Source organism: Grus americana, chromosome 3, assembly GCF_028858705.1.
Source record: "Grus americana isolate bGruAme1 chromosome 3, bGruAme1.mat, whole genome shotgun sequence".
Classification (NCBI taxonomy): Eukaryota; Metazoa; Chordata; class Aves; order Gruiformes; family Gruidae; genus Grus; species Grus americana.
Window position 1 is genome coordinate 106,088,020 of NC_072854.1, and position 22,641 is coordinate 106,110,660.

Genomic DNA, 22,641 nt, shown 5'->3' on the forward strand with positions numbered 1-22,641 from the left:
AGCAAGCAAAGGAGGTAATTCTTGCTCCTAATATCCTTCCAACTTTCAGCCATTTTCACCTAAAGGACGTTCTGAACTAGAGACGTTTACTTATCTAGTAGCACTCAATGGATTTCTCTGATTACTTTGTCCAGGTTCCCCTTGAACTCGTGTCCACACCTGGTATCCACAAGGTCCTGTGGCAATGGGATATACTGTATTTCATTTTAATGTCTACTGTAAATTTTTTACAAGGTTGAACGTGTAATGACAGAAGCCTATAAAATGCCGAACAACCTCCCGGTGGTCACGTCATTAACAATTCCTCCTCTTGCACGGAGGCAAGAAGGGCTGGGATCAAGTGTGCATGTTGGCATCAAAAAAAGTTGCCTTGTTAAAAAAGCCTCTCTCCTGGCCACAGCTGATTGCTGATGGTTAGGAAAGAATCAATTGTGTACAGATTTTATGGTGGGAAACTTCACTCTCCAGACATTGGACATTCCTTTTGTAAGCGTTGTAATACCATTATTCAATTTGCAGTGTGGTCAGAACATATTATTTTAATTCTAACAACACTGTATGTTATTAAACCTCAAGCACTGGATGCAAGATTTTTAAGAAGTCTATGTAAGTTAATATAATCCTGAGGCCTTAGTGACACCAGTTTTCTGTAGGGACGTGTCGGAAGTTTGAATATCATTTTGGAAATACCAGTTGTTTCCTTTTTATTCCACAAACATAAATAACTTAGATAAGAATCAACAGCCATACATAAAACCAAGTAAATCAGATTCTAACCGAAGACTTAAAAGCATTTTTCTACTCTATTTATGGTAAATAAAATCCACTGACCCAGCTGCCTTTGATGTAAGCTTTTAGTGATTAGAGAACACACATACACGCACACTGGTTTTTACCTTCAATATCCTGGTTGTCTACGAAAGGTGCTGGTCCCCATATTCTAACAGTGCCATCATCAGAGGCGCTGGCCATCATGGATGGAATCTGCGGGTTCCAGCTCACACAATTAACAGTACGCGTGTGCCCTGTCAGCTCCGCAATTGGCAGCTCACTACGCTTGTGCCAAATATATACTTTGTGATCTAAACAAAATAAGCATTTAAAAAACCATAGTGAAAAACGTTGTTCTGCACAGACCAATTTGTCATATCAAACAGCACTTCCACACAAGCTCTCAGCAACTAAAAAACCCATTAATGTTGTAAAACCCATGTTTAAAACCCACGTCTGTTGAACATACAATAGCACTGATAATTTTTCTTCTAAAAGTGATCAAAAGAATATGAGTAAAGCTCTTCCACTAAGAGGCATGCTCCCTTTTAAGACTTGCAAGTCTCCTACGCTTGGTATTTGAAGAAAAACATTTGACTACAATGCAAATAAGCCAATATGTGGCTAAAGAGAGAAACCAAGCTATTCTTAAATGAAAGACATGGACTTGTGATCTCATCCAAAAGGAAGTCTTGCAGATTTTTTTTTTTTAAACAATCATATTTACAGATTAGTACATGCATTATAAAGTCATAAGTACTAAGGCAGAATATTTACAACCACCATCTGTTGATGAGTACTAGGTAAGATCACAGCTCTATAGTATCAAGACATATTTCATAAACTAAAGACTAAAACATTCCGGTGAAAGTGCAGAGCAAAGGAGGGAGAGCAACATAGCTTATTGCCTAAAATTGTGAGCTATTACTGTCTTCAACAACAATTAATTCTTGTGTGGTATTTAAATATATGAATTTGTACACATTAAAGTAGATGCCATAAACAACCCTACAGATCTTATTTTGTGATAGGAAACTGAATTACTTCTAGCAACATGCTAGAAATAGGTGAACTGGTCGGACACGCCACTGCAATTTTTTAGAAACATGTTCCTGCTTTATAGCCAACCATATGTAAGAATAAATGGCTACGGGTGTGGGGTTTTTTCCCCCAACTGTAGACTAGCAGCCTTTAACAAGTCTGTGTGTTGACCTCTCTAGGAATATCTTTGGAATATTCCAGAGCTATACAAACTGAACAAGTATGTATTACTAGTATTACACAAAAGCCTAGTATTTAGGTCTAGCATATCAAATTCAAATCTATTTGAAAAAATTTTAATTTAGATGTCATTCTGAAGGCTTAGCAAACAAACCAATCTTCCTCTATTCCTCCTCCCAACCCCTTACAAAACAAACTTGCTCTCTGACCTACCTGCTAGAATAGCATCATGGAACCGTGTGATAACTCAAGTGTCTTCTGCTGAATCAGCTCATTTGAGTACAACACCTTTATATATACTTGCATTGATGCAAATGTTCTGGGTGTGTTTATATTCCACTTACGATTTCAAGAGACTACATATCCACGCTATTCATCAAACAACACAATTCACTCTCTGCTTAAACACTGGACACGCAAGCCTCTGCTGTCTGGGAGAATCAAAGCCTAAACACAAACCAGTATTTTGGTGCTTGTCAGAATGCCTGTATTTTGTTTTGGAAAAAACAAGTTAGCTAGATTAAGGCAGCAGTCAATTTCCCTCTCAGAAAGAGACCTCCATTTTCTTCCTATTGATGCAAGTGTTAGGAAAAAAGCTTACCTGGCTGACAACATACCTTAAGTTTAAGAGGCTATGATAATGTAATCAATCTATTCCTTTTCTTAAAAAGGCTATGACAATGTGATCTGTTATTTTTGTCCTGTCTGATTGGTTTTTTTAAGATACATAGACTTTCTAAGTAGCCAGATGTGCAACAATTCAATGCAAAGAGGCAACAGCTTCAGACAGTCCAAATCTAAATAGGGTGCCATCAGTTTTAAGTACTGCTTGGTAGTTTTTAGAGAATGAAGATAATAAAGAATAAATAAATGGGGGGAAAAAAAAGGGACTGGTGCACTGTATTATCTACACCTACACACGCGCATCAGTATGGCTCAACACAAATCCTGAACTTTGGGGCACTCAGGTCCCTTATTCAACTGCAAAGAGGTTCACACTGGATTGGAGGACTGGAGGTGCTGCCTTCAGTCATTACATTCCACTAGATCTGGCCAGAGGGTGATATTTGGTTTTATTTTATATATATTTGGTATTTTCCAGAAAAGGATAGTAGGAATGCCCTGGCCAATCTTATTTCCTGACAGCTCTGAGTTACATAGTACTAACAGCGATTGCTCACATATTCCAAGTGCAATTCTTAGCCCTGCATAGGCTTGAACCTTAAGTGACTTCCATGGGAGCTGATGGCACTACATCAGTGACAGAACTGAACCAATTCAAAATATAAACCATTAACTAATTTCTATTCTTGGCACAAACAGTCAAATAAAAACATACCACAAAGCCTTTGATTACCAAGACACCCTACCAGACTATGTCAACAACTGCTTAATTTGAGAGTATGCTGAATTTGAGACTACTGTCTTTGTAATTAAGCTGACAACTCTATTGAAATTAAAATAGCCTCACCACACCTATATCTTCCACAGGCAAATGAGGCTGTTACTCCCCAGAAGTATTTTTGATTCAAACCGTAAGCCTAAGTATCATGCCACAAAAAGAAAAAGCCTCAAGAACACCCCACCCACTTCTAATTAAAACCGTGCAGATGCTTTTGCTTTAGAGGAGCAACACAAAAGATTCATTAATGTTTTCTACTACTACCATTCTCTCAAAAAATTCTTTCTGCTAGCATACAATTATTTCTTGAAGTATGCCACAACCTCAGCGCTCCTCAAACTTACTTAATGAACCAGTTGCTTGCTTTTATAGATGACAGCTGCTAACAGCGACATTATAAAAAGGTATAGGAAGGATACAGTGTTCCAGTTTTCTGCACAAAAGGGAATGATGTTACCTTCGCTGCCACTCGCAATGAAATCTTCATTATGACCTCCAAAACACGAGTGAATTGTGTAAAATCCTTGTGTAACACCTTGATACTTTCTCACTAAAACTCTGTCTTGTAAGTCCCATAAGTGAACTCCCTGGGAATAAGTAGTATAAGATTGTTATTTTATCATTAAACATTATTCATTGCATTCTTTTGAAACACTAAAAAATTAAACATGATGAAACTACATTACTTCAGTACTGTTACTAGATCAAGAGAGTAAAGACATACCAAATGACTACATTAAACTTCCATTCTGTGGTCCCTTCCATTGTGAAAGCTCCTATTCTTACCCAAGGTTTCAAAGGCAGAAATAAAATCTAATTCTCACTCCCCCAAACACGTCAACCTGCCCTGAGTCTTGCTGTACCTGGCTTCTCAATGCAACAGCCAGATATTAACATTCAATAGTACATATTTCATAGTATGAAACTCGACTATAAATCAGTCAAAAAAAAAAATCAGTCTCAAGAATAAGATCGCCTTCTTGTCAGAGAATGCCATGCTATGTTTATGAATATTAAGGCCTTTATAGTACATGAAATACAACTGATAAATATCAGACATTCCAATGTGCATCAAAATATTTCAAAACAGGTAGCAGTTGCAAGTTTTATTTCCATTTCCCTTTATCATCACCAACTCACCTGAGTTGCTACATTTAACAAAGCTAAACGGCCATTTTTTGAAATAGTAAACGACATAATAGGGTGATCTTCTTGTACTCTGAAATGACAAGACACATCAATGTTAAGAGGACACTTAACCAAACAATGATGCAACACCAAGTCAAAAGGCATGTCCTGTCTCTAATATTATCAGGGAAACACAGTTCTGAGTTTGAAATTAGGTATGTTTCTATGTCAGTACAAGCCAGGTCTGTAACAGTTTGCTTATAATTACGACAAATCCCAAGACCAAAACGGACTTCAGACTTCAAATCCAACTCCTCACTTCAAGGCAGGAGCTACTAAAATATGCCAGGAATTAAGATGATGACAACTCCTTATGACAGGAGTGTCAAAACAGCCCCAAGAAACCTACTCCAGTGCTCAAGAAGTTATTTCTAATACTTGATCTAATGCTTCTTTCTGCAACTGGAACTCACTAATTCTTGTCCCATGTTATTCTCCTCTTAATACTGAGAGTATTTTAATAACTTATTTCCCATCCTGTCCCACAAACCCTTCCTCAATCATCTTCTGACACTAAAAACCAGGAATTCAAAAGCAAAGAAAGGGGTAGTTACATGTTCCTGTCTGTAAGATCCTCAAAGTTATAACCCCGAATTCGCTGGTGTGTGTCCGATGCTAGAACAGTTTTCCCATCGCTCAAGCACCAAAGGCATTGTACTCTCACCCCTTCCCAGGAGTCAAGGAGATTACCATCTAAATCCTGATCAGAAGGGGAAAAAAAAAATTAACTGTTAGTCTCAGATTTCTGAGGAGTTGACAAGTGTATCTCTCACCTTCTCTTCAGACAATTGCTACAGAAAGTAATCTTACCCTGTAAAAGAGAGGACTTCATGAATTAGAACTTGGTTGTCTTAACCAAGGGCTTTTGTAGGTATGTGTCCTGGAAAGCTGAGAATCCCTTTTGTCACTTATTTTCTTGTGTGTGACACATGCAATCTATGTTACATCACAGAGCTCACCTTTGCCGTGAGTGAGGTTTGCATACTGCACTATTATTCTGAGCACCAATTCAGGTGACAAATAACTAAGGGTAGGGTGAGACTGCAGACCACCACCCAAAATCAATGCTAGTCAAGTAATAAGGGTTTCAAATTTCTGTTCACACTAAGCAAAGACAGCATGCAAAACTAAGAAAGATATAGTCAAAATTCTATGGAATAAACAGTACCTGTGGACAAAGGCACTGCTTTTTATTAGTGTATTACCTAGAGCAGCTAGGAAAAAAAAATTCCCAGCCCACAAATCCTCCTTTAGGCAGACAAAAGATGCTTGAACTCTTCTGACTGCTACATACAGAAGTGCTGCTGAAATACTAGTATTAACGTATTGCTGCTTTGAATTACAAAGGATCAGAAGTTTTAACGTACACACACGAAAAACCACGAACCTCAGCTTTGATCATGACAAAAACTTTCATTTCTTGCTTTGTTTTCAATGGGACAGATGCAGAGAACTTACACACTGATAGAACTGTCCACGCTGACCTCCTGTTACAAAACGCTTCCCATCAGGATTCCAGGCCACACTTGTTAAACTGTCTTCATGAGACTGGCTCATCTTTGTCCTCAGCTCCCCAGTCTGGAAAATAAACAAAGACAGCAAGGCCTTATACCAGAACCCTTTCACAGAGACGCATCGATAATTTCATCTGACATGCATAGTGCTTGGAAGTGCATATATTTCAACACGTTTATTAAAAAGCAACACAAACCTCGGAGTAATGCAATAAAAAGGCAGAACTACTTCAGCATCTCCAGTGACCCTGGACTTGATTTGGGACAATTTCTTTTGTCCCTCAAATCAAGAGAGATGGACTAGTCAGTGTGTCAGACAACTGGAAGATTATGAGTAAAGAGAGTAATTAAAAGAATTTGGAAGAACATGTAAGAGAGAAGCAATATGAAATTAAAAAAACAAACGTGGAGAGCAAGGAGGCAGGAGGAGACTAAAAGAAAACAGAGACGACAAAATACATTTTAGCAAAAAGCTGGGAGTATCACAGTATTTAGAACATTTTCCTCCCCAAGCTGGCTCCATGCCAAAATTTAGCTTTCATCCCTAGCTTATAATGCCACTGTTTCACAAGACAGAGTGCCAATGAGTGGCTTACCATTGTCAAAACAGCAAGGGCTTCTCTCTATTCTCTTGTGCCAGCTCTAGTGCTCTTCACCGAGCCAATTTAGTCAATTAAACAGAAGAAAAGTATTCCAAGGGTAAAAAAAGGGAACATTTTTGTTTTAGGAAACTAAATTAGTTCAGAGTCCAAGGCAGCACAAGAAAGACTGTACAGCCCACAGCTCAGGCAGGGGAAGCTTTTATATCAACTCAAGTGCCCGTAAAAAATCAATGGCAGAAAAGGATTTTCAGATTCATGGAGGAAGTGGCAAAATGCCCTAGTGTCTGACTGAAAGATAAAGTTCTGAAATCATAAATTTAAGCCTCTGTGGATCTTCCACTAACATCCCTGGGAGGGTTACACAAAGTAAAATTAGCTTGTATCTTTTAGTTTTGCTACTTGTTAAAATCTTCAATGAGCAACTGCTCTCCTCAGATGATAATTCTGCCCTGTTTCTCTTGATTAATTTACTGTTCTCTTCAGCAGCTCTCTAAGGTCCTATGGATTTATGCCGTCCCTTCTCAGAAATCATCAGTAACCAGACACACTAGAATTGCTGCACAGTCCCAGGCACTTAGACTTGAACTCTAATTTCAGTTCTCTACAAACTGAGTACAGAATTTGTAGGCTGACACAGAAATTCAGGGGGGATGGGGAGATCAGTGTCTCCTTCACACTCACACCTTTGCACAAGTTTGTAGAGATGAGTTCTTTCATACTTAACACATTTAGATATTGAAACAAAAGTGGTAGGCTGACCACAAAGGTTTATTTTTTACTCTTAGTCACCACTTACTTGTACATTCCAGAGCCAAAGCTCAGAACAATCATCTGGGCCACAGGCAACAAGATAGTTGTCATCTGGACTCCAAGCAATGTAAGAGACCCCATACGCATGACCTTCTAACGTCTTGAGTAGTTTTAGCTGGTGAGTATCCTGAAACAGGAGAGATTCTGTTGAGACAATGCAAATGATCTCCTACTAGATTTCACATATGCAGTGTGTCCAAGTACAGCATGGCAAGTTTGCTTTATGCAACTTGGCACCCACATTTTACAAGACAAGTGAATAGGGTGTTACTGGAAAAGCAGTTGCTAGTTTTATGAAGTAGGACCATAAAATGAAAGCTAAGTTTCAATGTGCAAAACAAGAACACTTTTAGGTATTTTTGTTCTAATCTTCCGTGATTCTGATTGTACACAGTGGTATTTTGCAACTTCTACAGAGTTGTAGATTACACTTGCTTTAGTATAGAATATTTAGAATACAGAAATACTATTATCCACATTTTACAGAATTAAGTTACTTTCTTAAAAGACGTGCTAGAAGCTTGTTAAACAGAGAAGCAAAACTTCCACGTACGTTGAGAAGGGAAAATCTACAAGCGCCAATGTTTTTATAAACTTGAGTATCTTGTGCGTGCCACTCAGGAAACAAGTTTTACAGAAAGATATTTTTAAAAGCTTCCTTTAGAGGTGTTCTTATTTCAGAAGTGTTGCCTACAGCAAGCTGTTGCATCTTTTCTGCCAGATTTAGTGAATGAAGCATACTTCGCTCACGCAGAGTATCTCATATCACCTTTATGCTACAACTGTTCTACTGCTGCCTTGTCAGAGGAACATGACTTTCAAGCAGCTTATCGAAATAAATAGTACAGCTAGATACTGTGAAACAACCATGCACTGCCTTCCTAAATACAGAAACACTTCAATACAGTATTAGCACTGACTCTTGACAACAACATGCATATACCGAAAGCAGAACCAAGCTTGTTAAACTGTCGACAATTTTTGTGAAGCTTCTTGGAAAAGGGCAAATGGATTTTCCTACCACCTCTTCCTCGCCCCCCCACCCCCGGGGGGGATATTTATACCTCCTATTTCTCTTTTTAAAGAGTGACTCATTTGAAAATCTAGCTTGATTTCTCAAATTGTCCCTTCTCTTTCTTTTGTTTTAGTATAAATCATCAGAGCACCTCTTGATTCTAAAGAGAAAGAACACAGTCAACAGAGGAAGAGTGACACGAAGGCCTGTTTCTGGGATCAGCTGCGAGGGATTTGGTGACTCTCAGTCAGCCTGCAGCTTTGACGGTTCTGCTGGCTAGAAAAAACTAAATTCCTCAAAACAAAGTGGGCTAAGAATAATCTTCAAAGCTCAGAGAAAGAGGGGCAAGTGAAGGGACCTCCTCGAGGCCCTTTTTCCTTTCTAATTGCTATTCCTGATCTGCATTAAACACTGCTGTATCTGTAGCTAAACTGATCTGCAAGGAAACTGAGTCATGTCTGACATCATCTCACATCCTGGAGCCTGTTTGCAACCAATGTATTTCTTTTTAAATCAGAATTAAGTAGCCTGTCACTTCTGCATCACATTTGAGACTCATGAGGAGCAAGATACGTAGGATATTCCTCTTCTAATGACAGGACTTTGTGGCTGTTACTATCTCTCATACTTCTCTCCAAATGCAGCAAAGCTGCCATACCATGTTTTGCTCTAAAACAGCAGTCAATGGTATTTCAGGAAAACGTCCCAAAATTTAGTCAATCTGCTTCCCACCCACCACCAGAAGAAATCTCATCACTTCTATCCCTTACATATAGCTTCCCAGATTTTTTTTTTTTTCATGTAGAAGAAACAACTATTCAGGTATCAATTTAAGTCTGCAGTAGTTGAGCTCCTTCGCTGAAAAGCCAAAAACCTGTCAACAGTTTTCAGGAAGTACAGAAAACAAGGTTGGTTTCTTTAAGGAAAAAGCCTTCTATCAAAGAGAATACAAGCCAGACAAGGCGATGCACCTACTCTGCTTATTCTTTGTACTCTAGAAATTCTGCCACACTTAGTACTGGGCAAATAATGTATTCCACACACAAACCTAGTTCACTCAAGATGTTATTTAATGCTGCTGAATCTGCATAAGAACTTTGAAATGAACAAATGAAAATGAAAACAGAAGCATGGGTTAAGTTAGGTTAGACATATAGTTGGGTCTTCGAAAAAAAAAGAAATTCATCGTATGAAATGAAGAAAAAACATGGAAGCAGTGCCATTACACTTCAAGAGGGGTGATGAAGAAAAAGGGAGAAATGAAGGATTCTCACACACATGAAGTGTGTGCATGTAAAAATAATACTGTTCATTTGAAACAGTGTTCCCCCATCACTTACCCAGAATTGGATGGATGTTTCCATGCAGTTTATATACACAGATTAGAATAATTCTAAATACCTAAAGCCGTGAAAACCTGATTAAACTCATGGTTCAAAAGACATTGTCAACTGCTACAGAAAATGCGAAAGGCATGCTCTGGCAAATACAAAAATGAACCGTTTATGTGACCTAGTGTTATTTAGACATCCACCTCCTTGAAACGGTTTAATTTTTTTTTTTTAATTACTCAAATATAGAAGATAAAACTCTACAAAGCTGCTTTCCCACAATCTACGTATTAAAGATTTTGTTCCTTTAGCAACCCCTGGCTAAAAGGGTTAGTTCAAAAACACCCACAAAACATATTTGGTTTGTCTAACCAGGTATCAGCTAACAACTTACTCTAAACGCACTAATCAAGATGTTGGGTATTAAAACTCATCAATATAAAAGGAAGACGTGCCTCTACGATCAAGTGACAAGTCAACAGCAAAAACATTTGATCCTTGATTTACTTAGAATTACTCTGTTAAAAACAACAAAAAAATACAGATCATTTCCTAAATAAATTACAGCAGTCAGCTTACACTGCCATGCATCTCTTGGCCCAGAGCACACTGGCTCCGGTAACAAGCCACAATGGTTCTATACCTGAAACACAGATAGCACTTGCTGCTAGCTCAGGGGCTATGTAACAACTATGCACTTGGAACAGGGTTTTAAATTCTCTCATCATCTTAATAGCAAAAAGGACTCAAGTTATGTGGCTTCCTAACCTGTAGTGGAAGAAAAATATTAAGTTCAGCTCTTAAATCCTAGTGAAAGCCAGTACAGAACTGCAAAAATCTGTCATCTTCCACTTAGTATACCAGTTGTGTAGATAAAAACTGTAAGAATCCTATTTCTGACAGTGTTTTACAGGTATTAACAACTTCAAATACCGTGTACATATGTTCAAGTTTATTCACTGTTCTCAATTGTTATGTAATATATGGTCACTTTCATGTCACTTCTACCAGTCAATTAAAACAGTCTTAGATTCACCGCTTAAACTTTTTTCCTACATGTATCTGTTCTCATGTAGGTAAGAAATCTTGTAGCTGCAGGATATTTCATAAGAAGAACAGTGCCACATGTTAGCATCAAAGCCTAAAACTGCAGCCTGTAAGAAAACGGCTGGGTATACTTCCATGCATCAGTGGATTCTGACAAGTGTTTAAATCATCTCAAGCCAAGGCAAATCTTCAACAGCAACTAGCATGAAGTGGTATACTGATACAACTTCAGTTTAGTGCATACCATTTTATTACTCAGAAATAAAGTAATGAATGGTGAAATAGAACATTTAAATCCAAGTATACTAGTAGTAACAAGATAAAAGAAAGGGGTTAGTTGCATACATAGCTCAGAAGTACTCTTCGTAAGAGTGATTCAGAAGAAAGGTTCCTCACTGCCACGCTCCTTCCGCTCTCGCCCAATGCTTCAAGGCCTTCAAGCTGAGAAGCTCCCCTGGAGAGCACCAGCAGGCTCTACCCTGTGCTACTGGTGAGGGGCACACAAGGTTCCTGCCCCAAAGCAGCCAACAGTTCAAGCCCGTTACGCTCAGGCATCGGGTTTTCAAGTGTCCTCCTTTGCTTACCCTGACTGTGATCTTCAGTCATTAACATCCCAGAGAAATACCCTAGTCTGTGGGCTACAGTACATATTATTAGCCTGTCCTACAAAAATCAAACCATCCTAGCAAGAGAAAGCTGAGAGGGAAGGGAAAGACAAGTCGTACACGTTTTAACACGCATCGCACACTTACTGGATCAACCTGCCATATAATAACAGTTGTGTCCTTAGATCCTGTTGCTAGTTTAGTGCCGTCATTGGAGAATTTACAGAACCATACTTCATTACAGTGCTCCGTTAGTATCTGCTGTGTATAGCATGGGAACTGTTTCCTGGGAAAAGAAAGGGATGTATTTGCAGATTAATAAGAGAGCAGTAAGACTTTTTAAATCGAGCTAATAAAAACTAAAGCAAAAACTTATTTAAATGCAAGACCAGGCAACTTAAAAATTTCCTCTATTAACAGCCGCTTCAAATAAGTACAGAATGAAGTGTTTTATCTGGTAAAAAGCTCACACCACCAAATGATCATAACTAATTGTAAGAACTTAGAACTATTTTTATTCCACTCACAGAATTTGTTATGCTTTCATGTAACTTGGAAGAAAACTGACCTCATTAGAGTAATGGCTTATTATAATACACTTCTACAATGTATAGAAAATACTTGAGTCCAAACCTCTTTTGAACCCTACCTGCAATGTTTTATTTACATGTGAGATTTGTGTAAGTACCTAACTCAGCTGTATCTTGACAGATCTTTAGAAATTACTCTTACTTAAGTTGAGTAAAAGAATAGTCTTATTTCTTTTTCTTGAATGTGATCTTACAGTAAGTTAGGTGTTTCTTTGCCTTCATTTTGTGTCATTTTTCATTGTCTTTGCAGAGTACCACATACAATACCTAAGCATAACTAACACCACCATTATGAGCTTTCAACTTGAACTGTTTTCCCTTACAAAATCTACATTATTTTGTAAAACATTAAGTGTTTATCAAACAAAATATATGATAAACTACTGACAAACATTTCTCTAGATCTAATAATCTTCTAGTTACACACAGAGGAAGAGCTAACAGTCAAAATATTAAGTTAGGTAAGAACTGGAGGCAAGTTTTATTTTATTTACAGCTTGCCCACTGTATAAGAATTTGAGAGCTAAGCTAAAATAAACGTAGGCTTTTACAGCAGATGACTGCTTTTGTAAGTAATACTGCAGTTAACTACAGTAACTACAAGTTCATTGTTCGGATGCACTAAAAGGCAGTCTCTAACCATGGACTACTTTTTTTTTGAACTGCAGGGATCCTGAAGTGGTTTAGTCTTACGTTGAGTTTTTATGGCACTCCATGCGACAGAGCAACACAACTCTAATGGGGCACAACGGTACTGTTGTAACAATGACAGTCTCTGTGAATGTACATTCGTACTTCTCACTGGAGATAAACTGGCCTAAAAAACACCTACTTCCTTTAAATTTGTGTTTAAAAAAAAAGTTTGGTGATAGACTAACCAGGCTGACAATCTACTTCTTACCAGAAGCTAGAAAATGTTCTGCTTAATCCAATGTCCATATCCTCTTAATCCATTTTCTTGTACTAGAAGATACTCCCTAGTCCATGCTTAAAAGACTATCGAGCAGCACTAAACAACCACACAACCCTCATTTCCTGTCTTATGGTAGAAGAGGATAAACAAAATGAACATATATATCTATCTATCTGTAGTTGGCTTCCTTGGGTATGTCTACTTACTCGTTTATAGAGAAACACAAGGCTTTAAGCTTTAAGCTGACCAGGAGCTGTCTAGTTGCCACTGGAACAACACTGAGCCCAAGGTAAAAAGCCCAACCCATGAAAGAAGACTTTGTTTTCCTTGAAGTCTAGGGGAAAGTAGGCAAGCCCTTACACAGATATGTGCACCTCCAGGAAGAGCGTTTCATTATTATTTAGCCATACTGTAATAAGTTAATGTTTTTCCTCAGAGCGGCAATTTGCTCTAGAAGGTGAAAGTCTTTATCCATAACTCATACAAAGTACAAGGGGCACACTGTGTCCCAGGAAAGCCTTTTCAGCATATTGCATTTAAAAAAATACTCTATAGGTCAATAACGTTTGTATTTTAAAGCTTAAGAAAAGCAGCCAAGGTTTTGTAGACATAAAAAACAAGCAGTATAATGCTGGAGTACACAGTTTTCATAGTAAGGTGGCCTTTAGATTCCTAAAAAGGGTAACAGACACAGTTGATATAGCTGCTGCAGACACATCCCGATGTTGAATTATGCTATTCACAGTCCAGTCAGAACAGAGTGCTCTCACAAAAAGTTCTCTTAACTAAGGAAGCATGTAATCCAGCAAGTTTGACTTCACCGATAGCAAAGCACACATTAAATAACCCTTCTGCAGAAGGAAAGAGCAGCAGCCTCAAAACAAGAAACCAAGAACAGTTGTCTAACAGTTTCTGGTTTTCATAATTAGATATTATTGTAGCTCAAAGGGGGTTTTTTTGTTAGGGTTTTTTTTGTTTGTTTGTTTCATTACAAATTGTTCTGGTCAGTGCAACATACTTGAATCATGTTGTTCACATACTGAAATAAAGTATCTAATGAAGTTATCTGTTGTTGTAGTTGCAGAAGTTCAAAATTCTAAATAAAACACCAAACGGCCCCTTTTTTTATTCCCTGTACATACAACGGAGGATTTATTCCTCAACTTCCACAATGGTTCTTTTCAAAAATGCTACATTAAACTAGTACCTAGAAAGCAGCAGCGTTAACCTCTCATTTGGGCTTCACTGTTTGTTTGTAAACTCAGACTAAAGTTTATTTACATGAAAGCAAGACAAAAGAATTCCAGGCAGGAACCAACAAACAAAACACCCAACTAGGCTGAAGGTTCTCAAAACCAAAGTGACCACCCCCAAGAGCATCAATTCTCTATTATCAAAATAAAGATGAAATCCCTCACCTTCACTCCCAGCAATTTCTCCCTCTTATCTCCCACTCTTACGAAGTGCTTAAGTTTTAGTTAAACATTTTACCTATTAGTGCAATTCAAGCATGCTTGATCAAAATATTGCCAGAAGTCCAAAACAGATTAGTTCCGACTAAAAAAGGGAAAGTTGTCAGTGTTCTATCATGTAAATTGTCTAAGCTATTAGACTACTGTTACTTCTGTCAGTTTAATCAAAATTTGGCTTCCACTGTCTTTAACTCACCTCATTAAGCCCAAGCATGGCAGCATGTACAGCGCACCACATACTGATCTCAGATCCCTGCAATAGGTAGGTACAATAGGTTGAGTTGAGGACAGAATGGAAGCCTTTATTTTGAAGTGGTTTTCTTTTTGGAATCAAAGTAGTCATGAGTATGTATATATGTATGTATACATACCAAATATGCAAGCTTAGAAAGTACCGCGTTAGGTGAAAAAAAAAAACCCAAGCTATGGCCAAATTTAGGTCAGCAAATAGATTCAGATGGGTAAAATTCAAGTCCAGATTTGTTGCATATATTATCTTTTATATCCAGCTCTAGCTAGTACTACTTCAGTAAACCATGCTCTTCACAGTTGGCTTCAATGCTCTTTGATGTGATTAATCAAATCCCAAACCCCTACAGAACATCCAATGTTATTTATAGATTTGTAGAAAGACTAACATCTCTTTCCATTAGTCTGATTTTAAGATTCACTTCTGAAGTAGAGAAGCCACAATTCCAGTATCTCATCATTTCCAATAGCTCTTAAAATGGGGAACAGTCAAATGTCCATACACACACATGAAACTGATGCAACAATGTGATGTAGCAAAATTGCAAGCTAGACAATAGTCTAAAAAAGTTACTTGAATACAGGAAGTGCCAAGGATATTAATTTTAAAACCTTACTATAGCTACAGTGAAGTACTATGGAAGTCTGCATCTTTAAAAAGAGATTCCAAGTAACCCAAGAACATAAGTGAAAGCAGCTAAATTCAGAAAGTTTCTATAAGCAAGTTTATAAGTACTTAACTTCCTCAGATGAGCTAACCTTAACATGAAAAAAACTCTCACATAAGCCCAAGTGCTGGCCTGTTACATGAACAAACATAAGGGTATCATATACAGCCCTTATTTTTCAGGTGTCCTAGCCCTCATTCCCTTATTACACCACGCACAGCAGTTTTCCATAAAAGCTACACTGAATTTTTAGGTCCTTGGTCAAGTTTTGCTGGATGAGGAAAAGCCACTTAAGTCAGCCATCTGCTACAAACAAACATCTTCCCGCTTCACGTTTACTAGAGTATGGCTTTTTGAAGATTCAGAAGCAGCATCAGTTTTGTTAAAAAGTTACCCAGATAGTCTTAAAAGATGTAAATAGAAAAGACGTTCAATTCTTACGACCTTACAAATCTGAGAAAATAAGTTCTTTATATGATTCATATTATATATTATGTAAAACATGTCTACTGCATGTTTCTAACACTGGTGTCTAAAAGCACCTCACTGTCCACTATTAAAAGCTGAAAGTTGACTTCATGAAGTATGCTTCAGTAGGCTTTCTGCATTCCAGCAAGCTTGAAGACAGAGTCTGGATAAGTAACATACTAGTGATTCTCCAGTGAAAAAACACAGCAATCATGTGCTGCTGAATAAACAGACTGGTTGTCCAAAATTACAAGAAACAAGTGGGTAAGGATTAGCATAGTAATGGATCCTATTCATATCTGATTAGGATTTTAAAGCTTCGGTCTGACCCCACTACCCCACACCCAGCTACCAAAGTCTTATTCACACCTTCTCTACTTGTCGCCACTACTCATTTACAAGAACTGTCTTTTCCCAGTCAAGCCCTGTTAAACCAACTCAGAATAGTTTTTACCTTCCTTTTAACAGCAGGTACAATTAGATTCTTTTAAAAGACAAAGAAAAGATATGTTGCCCATCTTAAGAGTAGCAAAGGTTTCTTACCTACTACAAACGTGATCTATTAGCAGCGAGACAGAATCTAGATTACTATCTAGTTTGGTATTATGATATAGGCACCGGTCCCGTTGTAGTTCCACAGCCTGACGTAGCAGGTTCTGTAAACGCCTTGGAGGAAGCATCACTGATGGGGGTAGGTACGCTTTAAAAGAGTTATTAAGAAAAACAAAATGATATATCAAAACCAAGTTAAAAGTAAGAGCATATTTTGATTTGAGTGTTTTTGGAAGAGAACTTAGTAAATAAAGCTTAACAGCTACAGGAAAAGAGTGCACAGAGCTTGTCAAATTTACAGCTATACATCTGGAATTAGAACCGTGAACTTCTGGAAAGCAGAGCCATATGCAAGGTATTTGTAGTTATAGCATATGCTGTCCTGGCCAACGAGCACCATTTACACAAGCTAACTCAAAACCCAGCATTTAACAAAATCTGTAAAATTATAAAATGACAGTATCAGCTATGTTTAAGGAATTCTCCATTAATGCTATCAAAGATTACTATAGGTTTTACAACTCCGATACATAGTATTACACTAGCCACAAGAAGCAGAGAGGAAAACCCGTAATTCATAGCAGAGTCAGAGACCACTATAAACCACCACTACTGATATCACTAGTAGTTATAGGTCACGCTTAGTTTCAATCTCTTAGTATATCTGGCATTTACAAAACACTCCCGCTCCCTCCAAACCGCACATTTAATCACCAAGTTATACTATCACTGCATGCAGCAGAGCTAAGAAGTAAGAGCTCCCATTACAAATAGTTTATCAGAGACAGCAAAAGGTTAGCTACAGGAGACCAAAGCGTAAAGGCACCTAAAGGTATCCCCATTAACCAAGAAATACAAAAACAATCAGCAAGTGCAGTTAAAGTCTATTCCCTGGATATGTCATTATGTAAGACATACTGGATTTACAGAGGTGGGAATAAATTCTGAACACTAGAACATCTTACTCTGGAGTTTGTCCAAAAGTTTAGATCTGGAAGCTGTTCCTTTCCCTTCCCACTCTGCTTTTGCACGCAAGTCTTCTGCATGGCTACACATCAGATACCTGTTTAAAAAAGCGCACATACACCAACAGACCAAGTCTTTCTGGAATTGTTCTTTTCACTTTTAAACATGATACATATTATAACATTCTTAATGAACTGGAAATAGGTGACTTAAGCTTGAGACTGATAGGAAAAAAGGCAGGGAACTACTCCACACAAACACACATCTTCAGAACAAATATCTACAAAGTGGCAATAGAAAAAAAACAAAACACAAGCAGATTTTAGGGAAGGTAGAAGTGTCTTATATTCATTTAAGAACAAACCAGACTATATTCACCTACTTATTCAGTTATAAGATAACAGGCTAATAATTCTCAAGATCAGATGATCATACATGTGTATGTATTAATTTGGGTTTTAGTACTATAGAAATCATAATCAGAGTATTTTCAAGCATCAAAACAGAATATGTCTACTGAATAGTCGTCTTAACTCACCATTTTAGCATATCTCACTATAGCTTATTAATCAACCGGATAATAGCTTTAATACAGTTTGAGTTTTTACAATGTCAGCTATCAAAAGCTATGGAATTCCTTAGAAAATTCCACCAAAATAGCTTTCAAAGTCCAAACACTTACCCACTGAGGACATGAATGCGTTCTGTATTATATTTCAGAGGCGTCAGTTCACAGCGTAGAACTTGAAGTGCCTCCAGGACCTTGCCATCCTCCAGGTATTCCAGGTACTTCTGCTGTAGCAGCAAAAACTTCATCCTCTGACATGACAGAAAGCAGCAGTCAGGGGAAAAAGGTTGACTGAAGTTTCAGAAAACGTTTGAGCCTAAACAGAACAGTAGAAACCATTCTACTATGCCCTTCAGAAATACAGCTATGTAATGTTTCATTACTCAATTTCTTTTTGCTGGGTTTTCAAGAAAATTGCAGCAATTAAGTTATCCATGAATTTCCTTCCTGCCTTATGGGGCTCCAAGTGTCTTCCTACCTCATTTCTCAGATCTCCCCTTCAACTTGTCTCATTTTCATATTCATTCCTTATTCAGTCACCATTCTTCAAATCCCAAATTAGATAGAATGCAAGATTGGGAATCCTAGCAAGAATAGCACCCAAAAGCAGCTAATCACATATTTAAGACTGCATGACAGAACATAACAGGCCAACTCAACAAGTTCTCATACTGCTTCTATAGAAGCTGACATGGATTGTTTGCATAGCTGCATAACATATAGCAATAACAAATTGACACTGCCTGAGATTTTGTTTTGTAGTTCCACATTAAGTTGTTTTCCTTGGGTGTTGTATCATTTTTCAGGATTACAGAAAAAAAGAGTTTCTTATATTTAGGAATCAGTTCTCAGAAGCAGTCACTACTATTTCATAGTATTCCTTTCATCTTGTACAGTTTTTGTTGTTTTCTTTTAAAAAAAAATCAAGCCTGCTAGTCTAATAACGAACATCTGTGGATAAAAAAAGAAAATTCAGGCATTTATTTACTATATTCAAAAACCTGAAGTCCTAAAAATTTCTAATGCCAATTTATTAGAAACACAGTTTAGTTGTTTCTGGACGAAACCAACTATTCTGTGTTTGCATATTGTCTTCACTGCTAACAGTTATCAGGGAGAAAAAGACATTTCTGAACCACACGACTCACCAGGTTGAAGAGGAAAATGTACATTCTTAAACATATCAGTGAGAAGCAGAATGAGGATTAAGTGTAGAAAATTACATTTGCTTTTCTAATGAATACACCACCAGTTGAATCACTGCTTTCGTTTGCTTTGTCAGAACTTGGGCACCTCACTATTTTCATGCTCATATTTGGTCAATGTTTACTTAGTTTCAAACACACTGCCAGCCTCCTTATGTAGAGGGATAATCAGGAAGTTTAAGATGCTCCCATCCTACTAAAGCTTACATGCAAGTTAAAGGCTTATTATACGTAAAATCCAAAGTTAAAACAAAGCAGTTAGTTTTAGCTTCCAGAGATGTTCAGTTCTTAAAAGAATGAAGTTTCCACAGAGTGCTATTAACTTATCACACAGCTTTGTGAAACATAAAACATTACATAGTAAAGGTGATTAATGTTCAAATATGTCTGTAGTACTCTGTCCGGTATGTGACAGGCAAACCCATACTACGTTCCCTATCCAGTTCTTTAGATTATTTGGATTTGCAATTGTTAGAGCACCACTCTACTGTTTTTCCAGTTGAGAAAACATTTTTTGGTGTTCTGACACACAGACAGCCAAAAGAAAGATATCCCAATGATTTACAGCCTCAGTGGTGGTTCCATGCAGTAGGCCAGCAGACCTCACACTGTTTGCTTACACACTAGCAGCAGGAGGGATAAGAGCTTCTGCTCCCAGCTATGCACGTGCTTACAAGGATGCATGGAGGTGCTCAGGTGGGAGTCACATACCATATTTCATTCCTCTTGGTCACCTCATATTAATGATCACCATCAGATAACAAAATAGTCTGATATTTCCAGTTTGTAATAAAAACTATAATCCCTCCAACTCTTCTTTATCCATTCACTGCATATAATATTTATTAAATTTATACCACCTTTCCTTTAAATGTGGTTACCATATCTGTATCTAATTAATCTTTCTCCCTCCCTACTTTTAGGACTTGGCATGTTAATTTCATTTCTTTAAGGGAAAAAGGAAGAAGAGCAGAAAACCCTAAGAACAGTTTCTATAACACCAGTCCCAACAATTCCATGGAAACATTGCAGGAACACTACCATGCAGAATGTTGTTGCCAAGTTATCCAAAGAGGTCTAACTTCAGTTTTGGGTTAGAAAGCATAACTTCAAAAATCAGACTCATCAGTGCCATGTGTGACTCTGGCATATTAGGAATATAAAAGCCTCCAGAACAACACAGTACTGTACACTTCATGCAGGAATCTACTGTTAACATAATAGAGAATTAGAATAAAACATAATCAGTTTGACAATGTAATTTATCTATAGCAAAAGGCAGAGACTAAAGTGTTGATAGGGAAATTAAATTGATTTTCTAAGTTATAAAAACAACTGCTCCAAAACTTGCCCTACAGCATACTCAAACAATGGCATGAATCCTCCTTAAGGCAAAGGTCGCACTCCAGTGACATCATATTTCAAGTCATTGCTTTATGTATCAGGACACTTCCAGCCTCCTACCACTTATTTTTGTACAACTATTGACTTTGCTGACAAGCAGATTTCACTGAACTGAATTTTGTCTTTATTTTCTCTCAGCTACTTATATGTCCTACTAATAGTACTGCTAATTACTTCCAATACCACCTTCTCATGATGGACAAGACCATTTTTAAGTACATCATCTCTTCTGGAGCCCAAATAACCTCTTCTAGAAGGAAAGAGAACTGTTTATAATATTGGCAACTGTAAAGTAAAAGCACAAATCTCACTATTTAAGCAGAATAGAACGAGCATAAAACTAATCTGATGCAATGCACCCACAAGAACAGCTTACTCATTCTCCATATTCTTTAGCTGCCTTCCAAAGAAGGAAAATAAAAGTTATCATAATCCAAATTATACCATGTACAGTGTAATACAAGTGCCTGGGATCTGTTGTTATCTCTGTTCGCAATGGAAATTCAACATCATTACACTCTTTACTGTTGAAGAATTTAAATCCAGACAGCACCATTGCTTAGCTTATAGCTAAGATTCTTCACCCTGTAAGACCCATGGAAGAGCCCAACACAACAGTTTCAGCACTGCAGTCTGGCTGGTTTTGTTCAGTTATCACTACCTCATCCTGTCTTTCAACTCTATAGAGAGGATGAGGATAAAGTGCATTACTTTGTTGTTTCTAAAAGCTATTATTTAAGCATAAGTTGAACCCCTGATCACCCTGGGACAAAACTAAGAGTCAACAGATTTACAGGGGGGATTTTGTTTGTTTTCATGTATGTACTATTAGCATTTTGCTTTCTTCAAACCACAGCCTTCCATTACTAACATAAGTGTTTAGTACTTTACTCCTCCATTGTCCTAATTGTTAATAGGAAAGCCCCTTGCAGAATCTTAAGTTCTAGGAAGTTTTGTATGCACCATGATTCACCAGCACTAAGTAACCAAAGGCAAAAACCTCAGTAAAATAACTGGAAGTAATAGAACAAGCATCCTACCACAGTCAAGAAACTAGGCTATTCTGATCACTGGTTACATTAGCAGATCTTCAGATGTTTAAAGACTAACACACATAATAACCTAGTTTTAGGATTAGATTTTGGTGTTATTTTTGACCTGAATATCTTAACAGGCTCCACAACATTCTTATTCCTGTACTAAGAGTTCAAAATAAACACTGCTGAAACAACCCTTCTTTGAAATGAAGATGGTAACTAAAAAGACATGCTGAAGTTATTGGCTGATGTTTCAAGACAAACTCAATGCAGTAGCTATCTACTTACAGCCTGCAGAACTAAGACCGCAATTTTCATTACTCTGTAGTCTTTATTACTTTGACAGTCTTGTAAAATACTGATAAAAGCACTTAAAAACCATCCAAAAAACTTAAACGTAAGGTAAGTAAGGGGCAGAAAATATTCTGGCCTGTAGAATTTAACAAGGCTTCAACCATACCAAATCCCGTCACTTAAAAAGAGTAATTCATTCCAATAGGGAATTTCCTGCCCTTAATGCTGGTAGCAAGAGGCACACCATACAGGTAGGTGGAGCACTTTGCCCAAACAACAAGATGTAAATAATTTTTTTTCTGTTGTGTTGCCTGCTGCAGGCTGTATACCTCCAGAACTGGTGTGAAGCCCCATTTAAGTAAATGAACATAAAAAGTAAAGAGAACAATTAGAAAGTATATTCTGGATGACTATAGAGGAATAATCTCCAGATTTCTTCCTAGGTTCAATTGGTTGCCCAAGATAGATGCCATAACATGCCTGAGTAGCCCTAAAGTAAGCAAAACCTCGGGCTGGCTTGAAGCTGATATTTTTCTAAGTGTTACTCAAGGGAAAAAAACATGCTTGAATCAAGTATAAAGTTTTCCTACAGTTTGTCTCAAGACAGCTGTATCTTATATGCTGGAAAAGTAAACATGACTAATCACACACTATATAGCACTCAGTTGTGTTGACACAAATAGAAATAGCAGGCAACCCAACATATCAACACACAGCAAAGGTTTACAAATTGAGATCAGCCATTTCAT

General features: G+C 37.5%; 1 protein-coding gene across 6 annotated transcripts in view; it reads right to left on the reverse strand.

The window, feature by feature from the left end:
• The window catches only part of WDR26 (WD repeat domain 26), a 33,219-nt gene that overhangs the window by 5,656 nt on the left and 4,922 nt on the right, over positions 1-22,641 (reverse strand). For 2 of the 6 annotated variants that reach the window (XM_054819645.1, XM_054819646.1), the window contains exons 4-15: positions 18,067-18,203; positions 17,384-17,481; positions 16,410-16,566; positions 14,678-14,734; positions 11,654-11,792; positions 7,495-7,635; positions 6,041-6,160; positions 5,137-5,282; positions 4,535-4,613; positions 3,852-3,981; positions 897-1,082; positions 126-176 (exon numbers count right to left, since the gene is read on the reverse strand). In XM_054819645.1, the coding sequence (XP_054675620.1) occupies positions 126-176; positions 897-1,082; positions 3,852-3,981; positions 4,535-4,613; positions 5,137-5,282; positions 6,041-6,160; positions 7,495-7,635; positions 11,654-11,792; positions 14,678-14,734; positions 16,410-16,566; positions 17,384-17,481; positions 18,067-18,203 (1,441 nt within the window). Of the gene's footprint in view, positions 1-125; positions 177-896; positions 1,083-2,205; positions 3,982-4,534; positions 4,614-5,136; positions 5,283-6,040; positions 6,161-7,494; positions 7,636-11,653; positions 11,793-14,677; positions 14,735-16,409; positions 16,567-17,383; positions 17,482-18,066; positions 18,204-22,641 lie in introns of those variants that run through there. The other 4 variants (XM_054819644.1, XM_054819642.1, XR_008576295.1 and 1 more) reach the window with 4 other exon arrangements.